Source organism: Daphnia magna, linkage group LG1 (assembly GCF_020631705.1).
Source record: "Daphnia magna isolate NIES linkage group LG1, ASM2063170v1.1, whole genome shotgun sequence".
NCBI classification, from domain to species: domain Eukaryota; kingdom Metazoa; phylum Arthropoda; class Branchiopoda; order Diplostraca; family Daphniidae; genus Daphnia; species Daphnia magna.
This window is the reverse complement of record NC_059182.1, coordinates 6,795,252-6,819,184: the sequence shown is the minus strand read 5'-3', so window position 1 is coordinate 6,819,184 and position 23,933 is coordinate 6,795,252. Positions and strand designations below refer to the sequence as shown.

At 41.0% G+C, this 23,933-nt stretch overlaps 1 protein-coding gene across 1 annotated transcript; it reads left to right on the top strand.

Annotated features, from left to right (window-relative positions):
- The first annotated feature begins 834 nt into the window (after positions 1–834).
- On the top strand, positions 835–23,376 carry LOC116936383. The gene is made up of 31 exons (XM_032943529.2): positions 835–1,368; positions 4,991–5,210; positions 5,380–5,450; positions 5,706–6,596; positions 6,684–6,972; positions 9,117–9,217; positions 10,078–10,278; positions 10,397–10,613; positions 12,244–12,402; positions 12,472–12,533; positions 12,627–12,742; positions 12,890–13,031; positions 13,145–13,261; positions 14,382–14,655; positions 14,782–14,996; positions 15,080–15,328; positions 15,428–15,823; positions 15,981–16,121; positions 16,259–16,480; positions 17,066–17,370; positions 17,606–17,837; positions 18,348–18,637; positions 18,986–19,549; positions 19,624–20,536; positions 20,645–21,249; positions 21,328–21,547; positions 21,620–21,808; positions 21,866–22,107; positions 22,165–22,197; positions 22,253–22,347; positions 22,418–23,376. The coding sequence occupies exons 1-31, from the start codon at positions 870–872 to the stop codon at positions 22,656–22,658; spliced, it is 8,511 nt and encodes a 2,836-aa protein (XP_032799420.2). The 5' UTR covers positions 835–869; the 3' UTR covers positions 22,659–23,376.
- Positions 23,377–23,933: the final 557 nt, after the last annotated feature.

Genomic DNA, 23,933 nt, shown 5'->3' with positions numbered 1-23,933 from the left:
ACGCTGTTTTTCCGTGTCGTCTTAACACTTTCGAGCTTCGACGACCCCTTGTCCTGATAGTAAATCTATAACTGCAGGCCAAACAAAATACGATATGAGAAATATGTTTTCTCGGTGCCCAAAATATCAAGAAGAGTTTTGGCACAAACCCTTTAGGTTCCATGGAAATTCGTAATACAAATTTGTTGTCCCTTTCTTCTTGATTGCAAACAGTTACTTATCGAAGTTAATCTACATTCGTACATATCAGTTGAATCTGTTGCTGATAGTAGGCTTCTTATCCATCCGAAAGTGATTTACTAATAAGAACCTTTTCAATGATAATTTTTTTTTTTTTTTTTTTTACACAATCGATGCATCGGCCATAAAATTCAACATTTGGTAGAAAGCCTGGGATGTCGATATCTTCTTTTGTCCCTGAAATCTACTGTATTTCAGTCAATTTTTCTTTTTATCCCTGAGTCTGGCGTTTAAAAAAATTTAGTTTTATGCTAGGAGGAAAGTAAGGAGCCACTGAACACATAATAGTGCATCCATTAAATAACGTGAAATTCTTTTTCATGTGAGATGAAATTGACATTTCTTTGACTGCAATGTTTTTGGGATGTATAAGCCCACCTCACTTTAATACTCTTTGTCTAGGGCGCCTTTGTCAAGAAATCGAATATGATTCACAAAGTATATGTATGCGGCTTTTGTTTTATGTTACCTTATAGCGGTTGTGATACTAACCTGTTCGTCCCGCATTTCGGAGCCAGCGCTGCAAAACGGATCTATAAATGCACTCTGCCATCGACCCATCCGATGAAAGTCGGTCGTAGCATGCAGCCTAGAGTAAGTCTTCAGTATATCACCACTGTTGGTCCACTATGGGTGTGCTTCTGCATTGTCTCTATTCTGATACAGGACACCTTTCGGCAGGTCCGGTTTTCTGTTCTTGGTTCGGATTTTGTTTCCAGCAGCCAACAGAAATGTATCGTGTTCGGACAACGATGAGAGCTACTCGTCAGCGACAGGCTGAATGGTTTGTTTTGTTGTCACTTAGCGCAGTATTGATAGCCGTAACTGCATCTGCGACTCGCTTGGAAAATGCGACCCTGTCATTACTGGATCAGGGACCCAAAGTGAATGAAGAGGTTTTTAGGAAGCCAAAACCAAACGAAAAGAGAACCAATAGTGAATTTTCAATCCGTTCGACCGCTAGTAGTGTCTTGGATGATTTGTGTCGTCTCCATAGCAACTTACTCGACTCGTCCCTTACCTTTGAACAGAATCAAATGGATGGAGATACACACTCAGCAACCATCAATATTCTCCACGACATATTTGATCCATCCTTCGGGTTGGTTCCATATATCCCCTACACAGGTAAAGGCCAACTTCTTAGCAAGAAAATTCCCTTCAGGTTATGAAGCATAAAAATTATATTTTGTTCTAATTTGCTTGACCAGTTGAATTCACAGAGAAGCAATGCTAAACGCTTAACAGAAAGAGGTCACCAGAAATGGAATATCTGGTTCGACACTCTCATTACATAGCACATATATTAGTTGAAATACGTATGGCTGTCTAAACAAGTGTATACTTATGTACCTGTTGAACTGCCATTAGTATGATATTATTCAATGGAAACGAGCCCAGGTTGCCATGACACTAGCTGAATAAAGAATAGTCTAGTTCGTGTACGTGGGCATTGTTGGACAGTGAATATGGTCACGGAACCCAAAGGCTGGTATAATAGCAATAAAACATAGAAACAGAATATTGAAATTTTGGAAGCGGAGAAATAATTTCATGTTCATCAGAGTTAGTACGCTAGCAAAATTAATGTTCTATATAGCGACAGCCAAGTTGTACCGGTACCAAATGGGTAAAACAAATCGGTTCGAGCCAGCATGCTTCTTTTCCGGAAAATAGTCGTTGCACATAAGGGTCACTTCAAAACACATTTACTTGTCAGTCTTTTATAGTCTATGTATGGCATAAATATAAAAAAAAGAATGCCTCGGAATTTTGTTGCAGAAAAATTCCTGCCCAATGGAATTCCCCTAGTACTACTTTGTTAGGTAAATATAAAAGGCAGTAGCGCTTGAATATAATAGCCAGAAGTTACATCCCATGGGTGAATATGGGACTCTGGTTGTTGCTCATCCAATCACAGTTAATGATTAACCTTAAGAACTCCTGCAATCAATAACATAGCGCCAGCGTAAAGCGCCAACAGGAGTGCTAGACCAACTCCTTATCGATTCAGAGAACAATATAAGACATCACGCCCTTTGTCTTAAGAAATTAAAATTCAAAATTTATTTCTCTCTGGGACCTGTTGCCCTTAGATTGATAGAGATCTATCGATTTGCCATGTAGGGCTATTAACATAATTACTCAGTGGCTCCGAAAGACGGATAACAAGGGAGAAATGTATCCAACTCAATTTTCAACGCAGCATACATTTTCTACAATAATAAGTTCACGATGCAGTTCTCGTTCTTCCGTTACGGAGCGTCCATTCTGGTATTGACCAACGCATGGCAGAGAATTAGGAAAAACTGAACCTCGTGTAGAGCGTTTCAATAACAATTTTCCGATATGTGACGTTCCACCCGAATTTTTATCATTTATATCTGTAAGCAGAGAATATGGCTGGCTACGTAGTATAGTATACTGACTGGTGTTGCTGGTGGGAATGTCTTAACAATTTTATGTTAGTTAGGTGCTAAGAAGACAGTTAGAAATATCATGGTCGAACATCTCTATGCATAAATTACAGTGAATTAATTTCAACTGCGGCATCGTTGGTTTAATCCACAAAGGGGAATATCTATAGTTGACCTCAATAAATCCACGTTCGTTGGTCCCTTTCCGTCTTTATTAGAGACTGCTTGAATATGATATGATCGATTTTAGGTGTGAGATTGCCGTTGGAGTGTAGGCCTACTGGTAAGTGGTAACAGTAATAGAGAAAACGATGTAAGGTTAATGTAAAATAATGACTTTGAATTTAAATAGCTCAAAAACTATAAGTGTTGCCAAAAAATGAAGCTGATTTTCGTGATCCTCAATACATCTTGTATCTAAACCACATTCATTTGTAGTTTTATCTGGGTTTTTGACAAATAAATTAAATGCTTTAATTTTCAAGTCCGACTTTTCACGAAAAATTTAGGCTTAAAAATTTTGTACTTGGAATTCGAAGAAACTTAATCTGCTATAACCAAATTTGAAGGTTGTGTTCGAATAAAATATACGAATTTCCCGTAAATTATATTGTTTTTTCAGTAAAACGGGTATCAAACTGATTTTAACGCGACCACTTTGAATTGGAATAACTCGAAACCTATGAGTCCGACGCAAAAACGAAATGAATTTTAGTGATTGCCGTAAAATTATTATTCTAAATCCTATGTTACACTTAGATTTTTCTGAAAATAAAAAATTTTGGAAGGGAATTCCCCTACCCCATCTGGGATAACGTAGAGTAACATTCATACGATGACATAAATTGCTTGTAATATTGGGAGTCTTATACCAGCGGGGAAAGTGAAGCCCTGTTACGGTTGTGTTTGAGCTGTTTACGCGGTGAGATAAATTGTAGTCTTCGTGTACAAGACATGGATCTGAAATATTTCCTTAACCTCTTCCGCGCATGCAACAGCTTTGTCCTTCAACGGAGAATACTAGCCTTGATCTCGATTGTTCTTTACCTGCCCCTTTTTTTTTTCATTAAAGGAAACCATGGCTACCTTTATTTCCTAGCGCACTCAAACAGTTAAGGCATCGGAAATCAATAGATTGCTTAACTCGGTAAATCTTTGATGAACAGAGGCCTTTACTTTCTTGATGTTTAGCGTAATACAAGTATATCTATCACTTGAAGGACGATGGAAAAAGGAAGCAGCAAACTATGTCTTATTCTGTTGATAGTGAATGGGATTATAATTCAAGCAACGTTATACGTAGTAAATACTGTATGCCGTAAATACTCCACCCAACACCCTCAAGTGACTCACATTCCGTGGGTCTTTATTGGATGTTATTGATTAATAATTATGCTAGCTGCGTCCAATACGGCCAAAATACATGTCTGAAGCGGCTTTTATTAATGTGATGTTTCGTTTCTATTGATTTTCGCGGGAACTGCTGTTGGCCCCAAATTCTAACCTGATATGCATTCCCTGTACGCCGCAATTCTTTCGGCAGACGATGTTGTGTTATTTGGAAGCACCTTTTTATTGCTATGAAAAGGTTTTACACGAAAGTTCTCAGTTAGACCGCCTTAAAAAAAAATTATTATTTGAATAATTCTTTTCTTCTGTCGTTTGAGGCATTCACCACTTGCTTTCTTTTCTATTTCTTTTACCGTTTACTAAACTGCTTACGTTTCTTTGAAGAACCTTCGATCTATCTACAATCAAACTGTACCTTAAGAACGGAGAACTTTGTAAACATGCCCGTTCCAGTATGAAGCAAACTGGTAATTTTCTTGATGGAAGATGTTAAATATATTAAAAGAAAATAGTGATTCGCTGGCCAAAACGTTAAGAAGAGTGGAAGGGACAACACAGTTGACTTATTATTAACACTTGGTAGCACTCACGCACTTTGTTGTGAGATCCTTTAGAAAATTGTTGATGCGTGCGTTTCTAGGAATCAAAACAAATCTAGTGGCGTGTGAGGTTGACGATATTGCAAACATGACGTAACATTTTCAACGATTGTTGTGTTTTTTTTTTTACTTATCTCGACCGCCCCATTGATCGATCACTAGGGAAAGATAGTGTGATGACGCACAAGGTAAAATGATTTGGGGGCTTTAAGTAGGGGCTTTCCTTTCTCGTTTGTACTTTAGCGGTTGGATTCGATGTTCCTTACAGTTTAGCTTAATTATTATAGGTTACATGTATTGTCCCAAATCCATCACATCCTAGTCAAGAAAAAAAGATGGATGACTTCTCTTTCAAATTTTTCATTTTCTTTGTTTTTATTTCAGTTGAAATTACCCTGGATGAAAATGAAGGTAGCTACTTGTATGCATTACAAGCGAATGTTGGAAAGCTAACGCAAACCAGTCCTCAAGCTACAGCTACCCGCTTGTGTGATCCTTTGAGTGACAATTCTGTTCCTCAGTTACTCCAACTGACTTCTGTATTCAACAACATTTCTTGGATATTCAAGTCTACTCCTGAAGTTGAAACAGCTCTAACACTTCGGTAGTGTCCGTTTTGCATAATCGTTTTACATTTCTTTGGACATCACGAATCGAATTGAAATTTACTGTCTAGAAAATATGGTGGAAGATTATAGACATTTTCCAGATCTACCTATACGAGCTTAAATCAATACGTTTCATGTAATAACCTTGTTTGTTGATATAATTAGACTTTTAGGGTATTCGACAGTAACTCGTAAACTTTTCAGCCTGGCCGTTCTCAACCACACTGTTATCCCAGGTAAGCTTGGCTTTATCTATTCACTTTCACTTGGTGGCTGTATGTTTATTTTATTTGAGAAGATCAGAACATTTTTGATCAATTGTTTTTATTACAATGCATTTTTGGAAAATGGTATTGCAATTTCCCTGCATTTAGTGTCAATTTCCCTGCATTTAGTGAGAAGGCTTTGCAAACCCAAATTCAAAATTTTCTATATATCAACGCTCTTTATATCATCCGTTATACAAGTCAACTCTCTATTTTCGTTGACAGGCTGCTACTTGAAATTGCACTCCAGCCGTGGCGTAGTGTCGAGTTCGCACTTTCCACCTCAGTTCGAGAGTACCACCTACGGTGTGGACCACTCGTCGTCGCCAACTTGGGGATGCTTGTTGCTCCTAAACGTTCCTGGTGGATCTAGCGCTGAACTTACTCTACGGAAACTCAAGCTTCACCGGCCACACTCGCGTGAATGCCATCAGGACAGCCAACTGCAATTAGCAACGTCAACAAGCTGGGGCCCACATCAGATGGTGGATGGGAAACCAGCTCACAACTCGCAACAGCCATCTTGGTCAAACCTAGCTGAAGTTCATCGCTGGCAGGTCGCTCGTACGTTCTGCGGAAAAATCCAGGATTACTCCAAGAACCTGCGGACATGGCAAACATTCCAACCTTGGGTGTTGATTCGCTATACTAGTAATCAACGTAACCGCCACCACATACGAGGAAGCACCGCGGCTAGTAATAATTTCTTCGTGTTCAAGTTTAACATTCTCGGACCTTGTCTGAACGTTTTACTTACCGAACCTTCTAAAACTATCGAGTTGTCCGATTCCGATTTGGTTGCAAGTCCTCATGAATGCACTTTCCGTATCCACGTTCCATACGGCTACCAGATAAAACTCTCGGTTCGTTTACACGACGATGACAGTATAATTCCACATGAGAATGATCTAGTAAAGAAGGAAGCTGTAGGTGATGAAGAGCTGAACTACAATTCACTTCTCCTACAAAGTGGCAGATGTCAAATATCTGTGCAAATCGAAGATGCTACAGGTCACCGAGTCCAATGTTTAAACGACCACCATCCATCTGCTTCCTTCTCTTCATTGGGCAATTTCTTAAAATTTCAGGCTGTGGTACTTCGGTCTATGAATCAAGGTACTCGACATCCGACAAATGTTTTAGTTCTTCTTATAGCACATGCGAAGAAAAATGCAAAGTAATTAAAAGTAACATTCTTTACAGGTGGAGAAGTGGCAAAACCATCTAGTAACACTTCATATGGTGAGACGAGGAATGTGCATTCAGCCCTACGCCTAAGCGTCCATTACACCACTGAAGCTGATCCTCGTTTGACAGATGGATGCGGAGAAGGAGTACTAGTTGACGAGCAAACTTGCGTTTGGTTGCATTCCGAGCCTTTAACGTGGCACGAAGCGGAAGAAAAATGCAGCCAGTTAGCTCCCAACGGTCATCTGGTTGCGATCACAAACTCTGAAATCGAGCAAGTGGTCGACACGATGATTACAAAAAGGTAAGTAACGAGCTAAAAGTTGTACATCAGCGCAGGGATCATGACAAAGAGACATCCTGAAAAGCCCTTTGAGGCCTCGGTATCGACCAAACGTATGGTTGTCAAACGTATAGCCAGACATACAACTCTGTATGTTTGTCCACTTTTCGTATGTGACGTGACCCGACATGACGTCCACATTAAGACGCGGAATAGCCTACTTAGACGCACTCCAAGGTTGACATAAAAAAACATACATCGTGGCGATGGCGCTTAGATTTCGTGAATTTAAAAGGCATAAGGTCGACACGGTGTCTACGATGAAACCGAATCAATACCGACGGCTTTGCGAAAACGTGTGGACAGAAAGTATAAGGAAAAGGCCGCTTTTGTTTATAGCTCAGCTGGAAAAAAAACGACAGCAACCGGCTGCTCTGCAATTAAATGGGTTAAAAGCAGTGTGTTTCAAATAAAATAAAACGAGGAAAAGCAATTTAGTCTTCCTTGTTATACACCTGCGTAGGCTTACAAGTTACAACCACCAATTTCCTTGCCCAAAACTTGTGCGTCCAATACTGCTTGGTAGCTGCTATTGACCAAGTAATGAAACCACATTACCCAACTGAAAAACCTACAGCTTCACGACGATGGGCAAATATGTTTACGCCCTCTGCGCGTCGATATTTCTCATTCTCTGCGCTCACGTACGTAGGCTACATATATACCGTCGGGATGAGAAACTAGGCAGGATAGGATATCAATTTCTCAGATGGGAAAGAAGGCAGGTGGTACATAAAACCGTATTCATCACTGTCTATATACTGGGTGAAAGATATTTCTTTCAAAATAAACAATCCACTATCACGTAACGATATCCGCCCACCACTAGCCCAATGGGGTAAATTACTCGAGTTTCTTGCAACATAAAAAAGGAGCTTCTCACAGTTTCACGTAAATATTTTTCTTTGATGTACGTATTGGTACGAAATCAAATTAGGGATATTTGTCTGTTGCAAGAAGATGGTATACTTTTCTTTTTCTTTTGTAAGTGTTTCTTTTTGTGGGTATCATGACGATAACAAAATAACGTATTGGTTCACTACGCACGTTGCGATAAGTGGTTACAGTGAGATACATAAAAGAAGGCTGTCTCATCCATATTTTTCTGGGATCTCTCAAAGCTCTAAAAATAACGTTTTGCATATTTAATTCAAATGGGTACAACAAGTTCTCCGGTAACTGTGTTTCCTTTGCCAGTATTTTGGTTGAAAAAAATGTCAACAAACAACTACGTCGTAGTGAAACGTTTATGTAGAAAGAACAATCTACGCCCTCGAAACGCTTAGAACTCTGTGAGTGGCTGTAATTCTCGTTATGCTTGCAGCAAGCCTGTCGTTTCACGTATATATTTATACTTTACATCTTGCAACAAGTCTAGGCTCCCATCTTCAAGCACAGTCCCAATACCTTTCCATTTGTGCAAAGGTTTGGATAGCATTTATTCACTTGTTATGCAAAGAAAACCCTGAACTTTTCGTCCTTTACTGATCCTAGTTAAGCAGACGCCGTAGCTCTCTATAATCAATAACAGCTTAAGGGTGGAGGGAATAGAGCAAAACAAAAGGTGTAGGTTTTGAAGCAAGAGTTTTAGCTGAGCAAATAAAAAGCAGATTAAAGTGCAACCGAATTAGACAGCCCAAGAGATGGGTTCGAAACGCGGAGTAAGTCTACGCATCAAGCACAATGAGAAAAACCGCGAATGCTGCGTTTGGGGATTTAAGTCTGTGGTTAAATAAGCCTTTTGCCGCACCGACACTTTGTTCTCAGACCCGTTGCCAATTATAGTATAGGTTTAAATTCTAATTCTTATAATACGGAAACCACACCAAAGAGAGAAAACAACGTCACTGGAAAAAGAAAATTCACCTGCATAGTCTTTAATATAGTCTTTAGTTAGCACGAATCCAAGTTATGCCGTTAACACGCCCTTTATCGCGAGATCGTGAGCACAAATGTTGGTTTGTCCGCTTCTTTGAATTGACGCGTCAAAAAACGAATGTGATAACAAGATCTAAGGAGAAAAAGACTTTCCTGCAAAGTCATAACATCAGACGAGAGTATGAGATCTAACAAAAGCTAATTTTCCACGCTTCTCTCTTTTACAGTGCGTACTATGAGCCTGAAAAAAGTTACTGGATTGGCGCATCAGATCAAAAACAGGAAACAATCTTCGAATGGAGCAGCGGTGCAACGTTCAGCTACACTAGTAAGATACTTATACAGTGCACGTTCTTGCTACAAAGACTTTTTTTTTTTCTTACTTAATCTCCGTCTCCGCAGAGATAGTATGTGTAATTTAGAACTAGTTTATAGGCCTTATACTTACAGAGAATAGGTGTGAACGCGCCCAAAAAGTTCCAACATCTTTCCTTATTCGTACAGCGTCAGATATTTCTGGCCCTATATTCTGGCCCCGTTAGATTCTATGGCCCTATACATGATCAATCCTTTTTCTTAATAGACCTACTTGCACGTAGAACGTTGTGGTAAGATGAAAGGTCGACCATACGTCATTGAAGTTTGTAGTAATTCGGCACGATAAAATTCATCCGCGCATTATTCGCATGCAAGCATAATGAGTAAGCGGTATAATGATTAAAGGCTCATAGTTTACTGCTAGTTCACACAAGCTCCCAAAGGCTTTTACGATTTCATTTCTCCTTGATCTTGAAGGCCTATTAAAGCTTTGATACGAAAACGGTGGCATTAAGTGCACGGCAATCGGCGAGAAACTAAAATCAGCTTATGCAAACCTTCAGTAATCACGTAGCGTCCCTTAAATATGCAAAACAATCGATCGCTGTTCAATCAAAAATTCGCCATTTCACTCTTCTAGCGCCAATAGCAACGCAGGTTTTCCATTGGTGATTTGAAAACACGCATGGCATAAGATTATCCAACTAGTTTGCATTTTACTTAGACGTATAATGTAATACACTGTACACGTACTTACTTTGCCAAAATTGAATTGCACGTCAATGTTTCGGTAGGATAACTACGTTAAGTTAATTTTATGGTTCAGCGGTTTTTTTCTTCAACTTTTATGTCTATACTTGCTGCTGCTAGAATGGTTTTCCGGTTGGCCTGTGCATCAGCTTTATAACGCTCAGCCTAGTGACGACGGCATCTCTAACCAAGATTGCGTTGAAATTCGACAAAGTTTTGGACAGCCGAGTTATAGCGAAGCCCTAGCTGGCGGCTTCTATTGGAATGACCGAGATTGCTCAGTCGCAAATCCCTTTGTTTGCCAGAAACCTAGAAACGACGGTAGATCATTTTCTTTGATTTTTATTTCGTGTGTGTGGCTCGAACTGGTTTTAATATCAGAGCTAATGTAATTTCTTTGAATTCGAAATGTATGACTGACCTTTTGCCTGTTTCCGAGATGATTCCAATGCAGTTACATTCGGTGAGTTTAAAGACGTCATGAGCTGCAATCGTTCTGAGGAGTTGAACCGGTTACGGACTTCGGCTTTTGTTCAAAGCCCATTCTTTCCTCGACCCTACCCGAATGGCATCACTTGCATTGTGGATGTAAACGCACCACCTGGTTTCAAAATTGTGCTCAATTTTGAATTTTTCGATCTTGAGGAAGAAGAGGAGTAAGTACCGTTTACAGATCCTCTTTACGTCTTTTCGTATCCCTTGCATTTTGTTTGCTAAATGCTTGATGAAACGCAATGTTGATGATAAAATCAGATAAATTTTCTAAACCAAATTAGGTTTTCTTTTGTCTTAATGGCTGTCTGTTTGTCTGTAATGTCTCCAATTTTCTGGTCTAACACATATGCGTTGCTGGCTGCTCTACACATTTGCCCGTATGTCGCTTGCGTGATGCTGCGACGGATTATTGGCGAGGGTTACATTATAGATAGGCACTAGACAGTACTACCATTAATTTGGTACATTATTTTTTAAAACCTAAGAGTGCTGATCGTGTATTTTTTATATTACGTTTAACCAGAAAAAAGGACGGGAAAAATGGAGCTATCCCGCATTCTTTCTTCTCGACAGAAACATATAGTGCTGGCATAAAACTTACTACACAGGAATAAAACTTTGTCTTGCGTTGGTTGCTGTGGTCGATAACACTAACTGAAGGGGATTGAAAAATCGACTCCGGTGTTTTTGACTGCAGAGAAGGACAAAAAGAAGCTTACAGCATTCTGCGTGTGATCTGAAATGCGGTAAAATAACAACGTTGAGTATAGCGAAGGCCCATGGCATTGGAATCGGATATAGCCAGACAAATAAGAAGGGAATATTGAAGATGTAAAGCTCAGGGTAGAAAGGGAGAAACTGGTGAACGAATTGAAAACCAAAGTTAGAAGGACGACGATGAGAAGAAATGCTTCTGAAATCTTGCAATTACGTGACAACAAACAGAAAAAAGATGGAGTGAATTTGCCGCTACTCGTGAGCTGGAGAAGTTTATCGAAGCCTACTTTGCGTACTGAATCAATTCCTTTGTGTGTTTTTATTTGTTATGTTGGGGAAATGTTACTGGACAAACTATACAAGAAATTTTTGAGCCAAACGACTTTCCTTATGAGGTTGCCGCGTATAGCTTAATGCTGTGAAAACCTAAAACTTTGGACAAAATTCTATATCACTTACTTGCACCTGCTACCGAATGTTATGCAATATTCCGTGTGAGCTACTTATGCATTTCTAGCAGCATTTCAAAATTGTTATGGCAGGATAGGACGGTTTATGTATCTAAACTGCCATTTCTCATATTTCTCATCATTCCACGTGTGAACCCCGAATAGAGTTCCTATCTACGTCATAGTTTCACTCGGCATAAATTGAGGCTATCATCTGGCTTCGAGAGACTTCTTTAAAGCCTTTCTTCTTCCTTTTCCCCCTAAACAGCACAAATACTATTAGACCATGTAGAGAAAATGCCATAATGTCATCTTTCGCCTTCCATTGGTAGAAATGACGCAAACAAAAGATAGCCATCTCCGTCGTGAGCAAGATATAGCCACATTCTTTTCATAAAAGGCAGAGGTTCTGTATCGGAATCTAATTTGGCCAGAATACTGTGGGTATATGGTGCCCTTCAAAGCTTTGATTGTACAGTATAGCGAACCAATATGTAACCTTTTCGTAGAATAGCGTTAGCAACCTTTTCTTTATCAAATATTTTTACTTACGTTAACTTACGTTTAGTTAGGATTTGATATCTGTACGCGACCACTGACGTGTATTTTTTTTTCTCTTTGATAGTTGCAACTACGACGTTTTAGAACTTCAAAATTTGAACCAACTATCGATTTTCGGTGAACGTAAGGATGCCAGCGCAACGCCTTGGCGGCGGTGCGGGAATTGGAATTCACGATTAAAACTCTTGCAGTGGAAAAGCAACGGAAATCAAGCGCGAATCAAGTACTATAAAAGTTTACCTTCATGACTGATGCTGTTCATTTAAATATTTATTCCATTTCGCTTTAAAAGGTTTACATCAGACAGTTCTTACAACAGCAACGGTTTTCGATTGAGAGCAAGTATAGAACGAGGTATGCTATATGACACTATTGATGCGTCATTAACGCGAGTGTTGCCGTTGATTGGATTGCATTTAAAAAAATCATTTTTTATGTGCTTTAAAGGTGATTTAAGTTGTCCAGAAGTTGGTTCCATTTCCCATCACGGACGTTGTTATTTGATTGCGCCGTACCCGGAAATTAGCTGGTTTGAGGCAAACGAAATGTGTAGGAGTATGCAGGTGAACTTTGGCTTTCCGCCATTCCATTATTATTTTATAGAGTAATGATGTCCTCATCGAACACCTTAGAGCATGAAATTTTTCGCATAATACTAATGATATTATGACGCACACGTCTGAATACGATGTCTTGTTTAATCAATGTAGGCCGGCCTAGTGTTATCGGACAGCAATGGTGAAGAAATACGATTCTTATTAGATCAGATAAATTCCGATGAGCAACTGAATAGTACTGCCTTCTATTGGATTGGCCAATCTAACCGGTTCCAACTCAGCATCCCATTATGGGGTAAGAACAGAAGTCTAATTTCATAATTGTTAATTGATGAACGATCATTTTCCATTATGGATTAAAAAATGTTTTACCACATTGATGTTTAAAATTTTCGTTTTGCTTCTTAGTTGGTGCCATCCAAAAGTGCCCATCAATTCGCGCTTGGCCTCAGCTTACTAACGCAACAGTGAATCTGGAACCATGTGGCTCTCCTGGGGGATACATCTGCGAGAAACTTGTAAAAAGTAACAAATTCTTCCTTTACGTAGTAGCTATAAGCAGTTTTTTTTTGCATGGAATTTTTAGTTGGATTTTTTTCATGCTCCCGCATTCACAGTTCGAGATTGTCTTTTCCTGTTTTTTATGCATCACTTTCTTGTTTTCTATAAAGTGTTTGCCATTTTTTTTTTCTTGACTGCTTTTTATATTCCCAGGGATTTCAAAAGATTCATTTCGGAAAATGTTTCCCATATTCTTCAGAGACGTTTTGGGGATCGTGCATAGCAAATAGGCGCAAAAGGGGAAAAGAAGAGCGTTAATAATTCAGCTGTTGAGTTATTGAACGATAGCAGGGAAGAGTTTGGTTTCCCCTCTGTTACAGGCATGCGCAAAGCCAGCGTTTCAAACATCGACGAAGCTGGGCAACACCGACAGCTGTTTACGTCTCAATTCTTAAACTACCCGTTATAGCAATCATCTAAGTGCCACACTTGCAATTTCTACGATTCCAATTTGTGTGTGTGTATGTGTGTGGCATTCATAGTTTACTAGTGTTAGGTGACCTTTTTAACATGGGCGTCAGAGAAGAAGGGTGAAGGAACCCTTGATCTCTGTTGGGCGTCGTGACGTTGGCGCACTTGAGGTGAATGAGAATTTCTCCCAGGCTTGTGCCATTTAAAAAATTTTAAATGCATATCCCTGGTACAAGTACGTATATGATGCTATAATGCTCAGTTTATGAGGGAATGAAAGCGGGGAATTTAAAGAACAAGAATGATAACCAATCGCCCATAAGCGTCTTGTAAAGGCGTTGGTATACAAGTATCGTCACTGCATTCTTGATGCCTTTTTTCGTATTTCAAATGACTGAATTTCGGAAAACCACGATGAAATCAAACGGGAAATCGAAAATTCCAATGTACTGGTCTTCAAGGAAGCGTCACTTGATACAAGTGGCGGAATTATTCGAGAGCAAACAGTTCATACAGCCTTTTATACAGCACGCCCGCAAATAAAAATATTTTGTTTCTTCAGACTATGATTTACCCATAGCACTGCTCATGAATGCTACTATGTTGGCACCATAGATTAATGCATTCCAGATAGTCATGGTACGCTTGATTACTATTGTTCATTTTGTTTTAGATGACCCTGGAATAGCATTCAACTCTTCCATTGAGTCAAGGGAGGGTGAGGTCAAATCGCCCAATTACCCGGCACCTTATGGCGAAGGCAATCACTTCCGACTGCACATCAAAGCCCCTAATAGTTCGTCCACCTCTGAACGTCTGGTGGTGCGCTTCAAACAAATCGATATCGAATTCCAGGAAAACTGTTTGTATGACTACCTAGGCCTGCAGAGTAGAGAAAATGGCCCTATGCAGAAGATATGTGGACAATACACTAGCAACCTAGAACGGTAAAAACAACATCATCATGGAACAATGAAAACCGAAACAACAACATTTCGATGCCAAAACTGAACTTTCTGATCCTAAAAAAGGAAGTAAATAATAATTGTTTTCGTTTTTATTGTGCAAAAAAGATTGGACTACGTCTCGGAAACGTCGGAGATCTGGATAACATTTCACTCGGATTTTTCTATTTCCGGGGATGGATTTCATGCCGTTTGGTCAACGATGCCGCTACCTGGTTGTCCATTACAGATTATGGAAAAGACCCAGGGCGAATTTTTCAGTCCATACTATCCGTTTTTTCTGTTACCAAATATGAACTGTACTTTCCATATTATAGCTCCAGGTAAAAAATAAAATAAAATCCATCCGTCTTTTGTCCATTCTTTAGGGCATTTATTTATTAATCTTTAAATTTTGTCTTCTTAGAGGGAAGTAGAGTGTGGATTAAATTCCATACTTTTGACATGGATTTTCGCAACGAACGCCAACAGTTCTCTTGTCGTGACGAGTACGTCCGTTTAGACTGGAATTCCTCGAATTCGATCCAGCTATGTGGATCCTACAACTCGTCGAAGGACGCTCTACAATGGATCTCAGACGGCAACCAACTCAAAGTCCAGCTGATTACTCGCGATGGGAAGAGAGGCCGCGGTTTCCACGCCTCGTATCGATTCAGTAACCGATCCCTACCAAAAATATTTCATCTTTCTTTCAAAAAAAGTTTGTGCAAACTGCAATAAGTTCAACTGAAATGCGTCTATTGAACCTCTTTAGTGCCCATCCCAACTACGCTGACAGACACGTTATTCCTTGACAACGAAGATGAACTGGAATTGGTTCCGTTTAATTATCCACATCCGCCTCCTAGTCAACTGCGTCAGCTAATCACATTAATGACTCGCCACGGTTCTTATCTTCGTCATCAAGCTCCCAGTTGGCTGACACCGTGCGATTCATCCTTCCGTCCAGCTGTGACGGCCATGGTCGTTTTGAGAGACGCCTACAATAATAACACCGAGATTAAGTTGTGCTACAGGAACGAGACAATAGGTTCAACTGCAGAGTTTGAATCAAGTTTCTACGATTCAAAGTTCCATACGTTAACGATTGAATATGTGCACGTTGGCATCAACTGGTCGGGCGTCCTTGGGCGCGTCAAATCCGTGCAAGGTATATACAGCCAACCGGAAATTTGAAATTTGGCTAGAATGCCAACCGTGAAACATGTGACGGCCCACAGACTGATATTAAATTTTTATGAAGATTTCATTTGCAAAAAGAGATCTGTAAAATCATGTCCTGAATGTACTGCGTCTCATTATTTCAGATTCTACCTACGCTGAGAAGGTTTCCGCTCTGCCCGAGCATTCTCCGGTGAATTCATGCGATCCAGATCCTTGCCAAGGGGAAGGTGTTTGCACCGCAGTGGACGATCAATATTACTGTCAGTGCAAGGACAACTGGCGAGGTACTGGTATTCTATTATGGATATTGGGAAATGTTAACCAGTTGAGCAAAAGCATTCTTTCGCCACTCACTTGAAACATTTTTACGATTTCAAGTGTGTGTGTATTTAACGACTAAAAAAATTCGCCTTACCATTAGGAATCTTTTGCTCGTTGACTCTGTGTCAGCTACCGGGTTCGTGCCATCACGGTTCTTGCATCGCAGTCAACGAAACTCAGCGATGCAATTGCCATCCGGGATTTACGGGTCATTTGTGCGACTCTCGTTTAGCCCCTTGTGATCTGGAACCCTGTGGTGATCGTGGCAAGTGCGTCCCGACCAACGACGGTTTCATCTGCCAATGCGCTCCCTGGTGGCAAGGTATTTACTTGTAACAAATTGAAGACTTGTGTTGTAGTATTCTCGTTGCTGCCCCCCCATTATTATTACGATGCTGCATCGTGCTCTACACCTGAGTTCATATCACACGCGAGCGCTTTTGTGGCTCTAGCTTGCACAAATGCATTTTGTTTTTCTTTAATGGGTTTAATGATGACTTACACGGCAGTCAACTATACGTTGCATGCTCGACGGTGCTTGTAATGATGCTGCCCGGCGCACTTCTTCACGACGTCGTAGGTTTTCGTCGCCTCTCTCTTCCCTAGCTCCTCTCCTTGAGATTGCGTCACGTGCACCACTTTCACTCCTGACCTTTTGCAAGAATTCTCTGCAATGCAGAACACTTGGTACCATTTGTCCTGATAGATGTTGGACATGCACACACTTTGCACACTTTTTCCCCTTTTCTTAATTCCAGGTACTTCTCTACAAGTTCCTCATTGTGTTTTTCTCTTGAAGGAAGTAGGAAAGAAGCTTTTAAAATAAAAAATAATGCAAAAAACAAAAAATTGTTTCAAGAGGTACTGACGTGCTTAACATCGTCGTTCGTTCTGTATTCCGCTGTAGGTCTTCGATGTGAAACCCGCTGGCTGCATCTTCCGTACAAGCCGCTGTCGCAACGGATGCTGGAAGAGCCCTTCTGGCTGGGTCTTATGACTATTGCCATCGTGCTCATAATCATAGCAATAGTTTGGTGTGCCAAAAGGCATTTTGCTGAAAAATTCGATCGTTTCGTCAGCGAAGAGTTGGAAAGAGGCAAGTTGGTGGAACCGGCCCTGTTGGATTGGTCGCGAGGGAGACATAACTGTCATCAAATAAACATGGAAGCCAATGCAATCAGCAGACCAGCCAGTCCCCAGACCGGTCTCAGTGTAAGTTCCGAAAATGTACTCGAATTTTGGTGTCACTTCTTGTGTCACCAACTTAGCAGCTCTCTGAATGCCTTGTAGACAAAAATGCAATTTATAGTCATCGTCAATTAAATGCAATTAAAGTACGGTATGGCCTCAGATGATTGTGCTATGTTGCGGTTCACGTGATTGCTATAGACCTAAATGTCAGCAAATGCAAACGCGAATGTTGAATGCTGTTGTTCTCTATGTAAAGGTTCCAGCTGCTGAAGCCACGGCATCTCAGCGTAATTTTTTGGGATGGCCAGGTTTTCGAAAGCCTTCGTTGCTAAGTATAACTTCGCTCATCAGCCCCAGTAATAGCCACACGAGTGTGTCGGGCACCGGAGGCACGAACGGCGGAAATTCGAGGAGAATTGGTGTTTGCAATAGGGGACCGCGTAGTGGACGAACTTTCAGCCTAGACGATCTTTTTCGCCTGCCGAAACGTAAGTTCATATTCCATTTCATCACATTCTTTGCCCAGCTTCGATGAAAAACAAACAATAATCCATATCCGTATATGGATAATTATAATAACGGATAAACATAATTCCTTTAAATACTAATTAGCAGTATTTAAAGAATTTAAATACTAATTAGTAGTATTTAAAGAATTTTAATACTAATTAGTAGTAGCCTATTTAAAGGATTTAAATACTAGAGATACTTAGCGATAACTAGTGAAGGAATAGAGATAGTCTTTTGGAATGCCTTACGCTTTTCCATAGAGTTGGCCTACTTAGTGCCCATTTTGCTTTAATTGAAATGATTTGACAGGATTACTCAAAATCATTAAAATTATAGAAAACGCTAATCTTCTTGTTGATATTCATTAACAAAACTTTGCTCATTAGTCGGTTCAGCTAGTGAATTAAGGCTTCTTGAATGACTTGATTCGACTTGATTCTCCAGCTTGAGTTTTGTATAAGTCAATAATTAACGATGCTTGACTTCAGGTTCTCCATCGCCGAGCAAACGAGGATCGGATAATGATGTAGCCAGCCAGCGCCGTGATATGGAACGCCAACAAATTTTACAGAGATTGATCGCTTCTCAGATTCCCAGCAGTCACCCTGGGTACAACACCTCAGACCCAGGAGAGGCGATAATGATGACACAGCTAAGCTTGCAATCGCCTTCGAGCTTGTTGAATGCCATTCAAGATCACACGACGGATGCAAGTATGATGGACACGGCTATAGCAGCGCAGTTGCAACTACAACTTGATTTGAAAGCTGAAAAGAAGGTTGGTGTTGAATTACTAAATTATTTCAACTACCGAGCATGAAAAGGCTATAATGACGCTATCCCTCAGCATCAACATGAATTGTGTTAATGGGGCACCTGTTAGTTTTTCAAACTGTTTCAATTTACTTTGCTCTGTTAATGACGGATGTTGGCAGCTGGGAAAGAAATTCAAGTGTCACACATTCACTATTATTATTGATTTATTTGGCATCAACAAGTTGAACAGACTGTTTACCAATTTGACAACAATAAAAAAAATGCATGTCTGTTTACTGATTTATTAGCTTTTCGAATGACAACCGAAAAACAAAGCAATTTTCCTTACATACATTTTTTTCACGACCAGGTAACATTCGCCCGAATGATGGAAATGGTGAAAACCGATATGACCAGTTCAGAGAACGATACCAGCGCCAGTGAGGAGCCGAGCAAGTACATAGAAGTCGTAGACGAGAGCACAGCATCGAATCCCAGAAACGTTCATAACAAACGCAAGCAACGCAGTTGGAACTCGCGTCACTTTTGGCGTTCCAATAATAGCAATTCGACTACACAAGGAAGTGCAAGTGATCAAGACATACAAGACAACTTCCTGTTGACAGATCAAACACCATCGAACGACTCGGTGAATGGGGTCGGCATTGGCAAGAGCACTCGTCACCTAAGGCTACCTAGCCGAAGTGTTGTGACAGGCAGCCGACAGGCTTCAAGCACAGAGTCGTTGCTGAACATCATTCGTAACTTTTCGGCAGCCAACCATAGGACACCATCGACTCCATCTAGTCCACAGATGTCTGATTATGAACTTTCGTCCTCGTTTCCTACTCCCCTTTCAACGCCCGGAACACCCGCTGGAAGTTTAGAAGTTATACCACCGACTTCGAATTCTGTTGACAGTACGTCCATTCAGGTGAGTGTTTAAGATATTGCATTACTTTATAAACCTTTTTGTGGATCGTATTTTATATTTAAAATGGCGTATAGGTGGCAGTTATCGATGCTTCTGCCATGAGCCATCGAAACAACCGGTTGGGTACGACAAATTTTACTTCACCGCACATCACCTTGGAGATTCCGACCATGAATTACGGACAATTTTTGTCGCCCATTCACGAAGTACCTACGCCATTACCAAGTCCAGCACACACGCCCATTCCAAGCACGAGAAGAGCAGAGAGATGTGGTAGCTCGGATTCTTCTCTTTCCTCCGGAAGTTCGACTGCTATCGATCAAAGAAGGTCCCTGTTGCAGCAGAGATGGCATCGTGATAGTTGCAACGAAAAACACGGAATCGGTACGTCAGTGCCATCTATTGTTGAAAAAGTGACAAGCAGCCGTGAAAATCAGGAAAAACAGAGCATTTCTATAGTGGTGCCCTCCAATATCCAAATTCTCGTGGAATCGGAATCTACACAACCGTCGCCCCTTTCCTCCACAGCTAATTCGCCCTTACCTTCACCAGCTAAGACCAAGCCGCCACGTCTAAACATTCTAAATTCCAATTTCGCCCGCTTTGAGGCGTTCGAGATGAGTACCGACACGAACGAAATCGCGCCAGTCCCTCCGTTAACGGTGCCACTGTTGTGTGTATCAGAGGCTTCTCCGGAAAAGACGGATTTTGATCCCTCGCCAAAGAAATGCCAAAACAAAAAGTCCCAATGTACGTCCGTACTCGACTGGGAGCACGTCAGCCTCGGCTCGCCACCTTTACGCCGACTCCCGGTAGACGCAATAGTCGCCGACAATTCAATCAACAATACATCCATTGGCATACGTCGTAACTTCAAAGACACTTTGGATAAATCGAGTTCTCTAGATCTTCCACATCCTCCACCGATAATCACCATCACGACGAACTTCTCTGAAGTTGAATCGGATTCGGATGCTGGAATGTTAGGCAAGTATATTACCTTTCGCTGCTAAATGATGAGTAGGCCCTTATCATGTGGCCTTGAGCACATCTTACAATTAATGCCCTCAATAAACCGCAAATCGTTTTGGTTAGGCAGAGGAGGAACCAGCAATCAGAAGATGTGTTACTTGAGCCCATTCGTCTGTTACGGTGAAAGTCGGCCAGATATAGCCACGTCCGAGTCCAATCTTAGTTCATCCGGATACAGTTCAATGGCCAGTCCCGGAATCAGCCCCGCTTGCTCATCTAAAACACTTTGCATCTGGAAGGAAGAGGAGGATATGGTCACCTTCAGTCGCACGCACGGCGGACGGAGAGACCGCCGGATTTTTCATCGGGCTCTTTTATCGCCAAGTCTTGAGTCCAGTTCACCTCCCCTAGATTCACCACCTGAAACCCCATCAGCTGTTCTACGTAGTTTGCATCGCAGTAATGTCAATCGGCTTATTTATCCACAAGATTCAGAAACCGCGGATGATCCAGTAGCGAATCTGTTTGTCGAGCCGGCTGCAGACGAACCTAATCCCGCTTGTGAATCGCACGATGAGGGAATTGACGTGTTCCACGTATGTGGAAAAACGGTCGACAGATCCGATCAAGACAGCCTTCTCGATTCGAAAATTTTCAGTCTCATACAGGCTCATAAAAGTATAAGTCTCGATTCCAAACTGGTGGGACAGCGGCGAAATAATTTAAAAGTATAAAAACACTTCATGCATGTATCGAAAATATGTATTTTTTAAAAATAACGATTTCTAAATGTTCGATGCATTCAGGGTGACAGTTTGGACACAAAGCTTCTCTCCCTGCAGCCGGGTGGGATGCCGCCCATTGTGCTACAATCCCTTCAACTACCAGAGCCATCATCTTTATGGACGTGTGGGGGCAATAATGGAAGTACGGATGAAACAAGAGTTAAAATTAGTCCGGTGTCATCGCGAAGCGAGTCGCCTTTGAGCGACGTGAGAAGCACTGGGCTCGGCCGTTTTTCTACCAGTAGGTTCAAATAAAATAGTACGGTGATATTGCGACGTAAAAAAATGTGAAAATTCTCATTGGACAATATAGAGTTTTATGGAATGTCCAGGACCGATATGCTTCATACGGATTCTGATGGTTTGTATGATTATCCAAGCTCGGAAACGATCTTGCCGCCGAGTAGCATTCATCGTCGTCACACTCGCAAATGCGACCGGCGACGTGAAAGGAAGAGCAGTCTCAAGAGCAGCCGGATTGATCATCATCGCGATTCGCTAGGTAACTAGCTTCACAGAATCGTAATTGTTCGAGTATTGTTTGAACTTTTGAATAAAGCAGCCGTTGCTGCCAAACGATCTTTCTTGGACCCGTGTATTGACCGCGGAGCAGGACGGCTAGTTAGCACGAAACGGAAATCCCGAGTCCGTGCGCAAAGCAACATCGATTTTTGCGCTACTTCGTCGTCGAATGAAAGTCTCAGCTCGGCCAATAAACGCTTGCCGCATAAAAAAGGGCCTCAAATTATTAATTTGCGGCGTGGTTCGTCACCTCTTTGCGACGTGATCTTAACAATACAGGTATACGAATAATTGTTTTCTTATCTAAGTTTAATCATTTGCTGCATCTTTTCATAGGCTGCTTCTTCGTTAGACGAGTTGCACAGCGAGGTAATGCAGTAATAGATTACAAGAGTATCACTAAAAATGTGCGTCCTTTTCGTAGGTCGGTGAGGAGAAACAAGAAAACGAAACAATATCGAGTAGTACCTCGATAGAATTACGAGCCTTTAGACTACCAACGCGAACTCGCCAAAACACGTAAGAATTTTGAATAGACTACGTTTAATTTTTACGACGATTCTATCTAAGCAGTTACTTTGATTCGCAGTGCTTTTAGGTTCCCTGAAAGGAGGAGACAAGACAGTATCTGCAAACGACGTGAGCAGCCACCTTTGTTGAGGAATTCTAGGGGATCGAGAAGAGCGTGTTCAGCAGCGGAGGGCGCGTTATGCCTAAAGGGGGTTAGCTCAACAGAATCGTCTTACACGGAGTCGGATGCTTGCGATAGCAACGAATCGTTGGCCAATTTCGGAGAGATCGAAGACATGGTAGATTCACCTCCAATCTAACCACAAGAAGTTGATAAACGAGGCGAAATAAAGCTGAGATAAAAACCGATTGCGCGGCGTGAAAAACGACAATACGTATTTTTTCCAGGCTGTTTTTCTTTCAACCAAAGTTCAAAGATACGTATAAAATCCCGCGACATCATTGTCGTGCATTTATCATTTCCTTTTATACGCATCTGCAACAAACCCTAACATTAAAAAAAAAAGAACTCTATAGCTTACTTTTTATTGGTTGTTTCCATTATTTATGCCAAACAATGCACAACAGGTTTTGTTTCGTAAGTTTTGAGCACGCTAAAAAAAGATCAATGCGTAATGTTCTTGTATAACAATTAGCTATATTGACCAAGATAGAAACCTTGTTAACGTTTCCAGTTTTAAAAACCTTGACAACGGATTGTTTTTCAAAAAAGGACTTTCTTTTTTTAAGGATTCCATGAATTTTGTAACATTTCATGCTATCACCTTACAAGTTTGCGATGGTCGATCGATTCGTGTCAACCCTTTGGCGTTTTACTTACTTATTCTCAGTGACTGTTTTGATATTTGTTTCACTTTTCCCGTCGTTCTTGTTATTGCAGAAATATTGTATATCGATGGCCTGCCTCAAACGCGTTTTTACAACTCTTTCTTCTGATACCCTTTTCTCAAGTTAAAATCATTGTCTACTCAACATTCCATTTTGAATTCGAAACTAATAAACAGTGACACAACCGTCTTATGCATTTCAACAGTTTTAAAGAAATCTGAACTCTGGTAAAAACGTGTTGAGTTTCCCGATAGGGATTCTTGCAAAACGGAATGGCATACTACATGTCTAGACTACTCATGAGTCATGTCGACCGACCCTACATTTTTTCTGAGATTTCTCCCGATAGATGGTGCTATTTCTTGGCAAAGGGTACTTCCGTTTTCTTACCAAGTTAGAAAGCGGACATTGGTATCGTCTTGTGGAGAAGATAACGCTGGTTTACGTCGAGTACTTCGTAATTTTGGGCTGAACGGTGAGAGATTGCCGAGCAATTTAGACGGCCAACACGAGTTTCGGGTATCATTTTTGTAACGATAGATGGCGTTTAGACGAAAATTACGAAAACTAGCCGCGAACTTACTTTTGAAGGCCAGGGTTTCGGCGTCGCCTAGCAACGGACCTCATATGAAAGGCCGTGTTTATGAGCAATTTCTATTCCGTTTACGTAAGGTCAGAGTCACAGAACCCTGGTTCCTCCACTATGGCTATTATCCCTCTCAGAAAAGGGGTACTCTCTTGCGGGA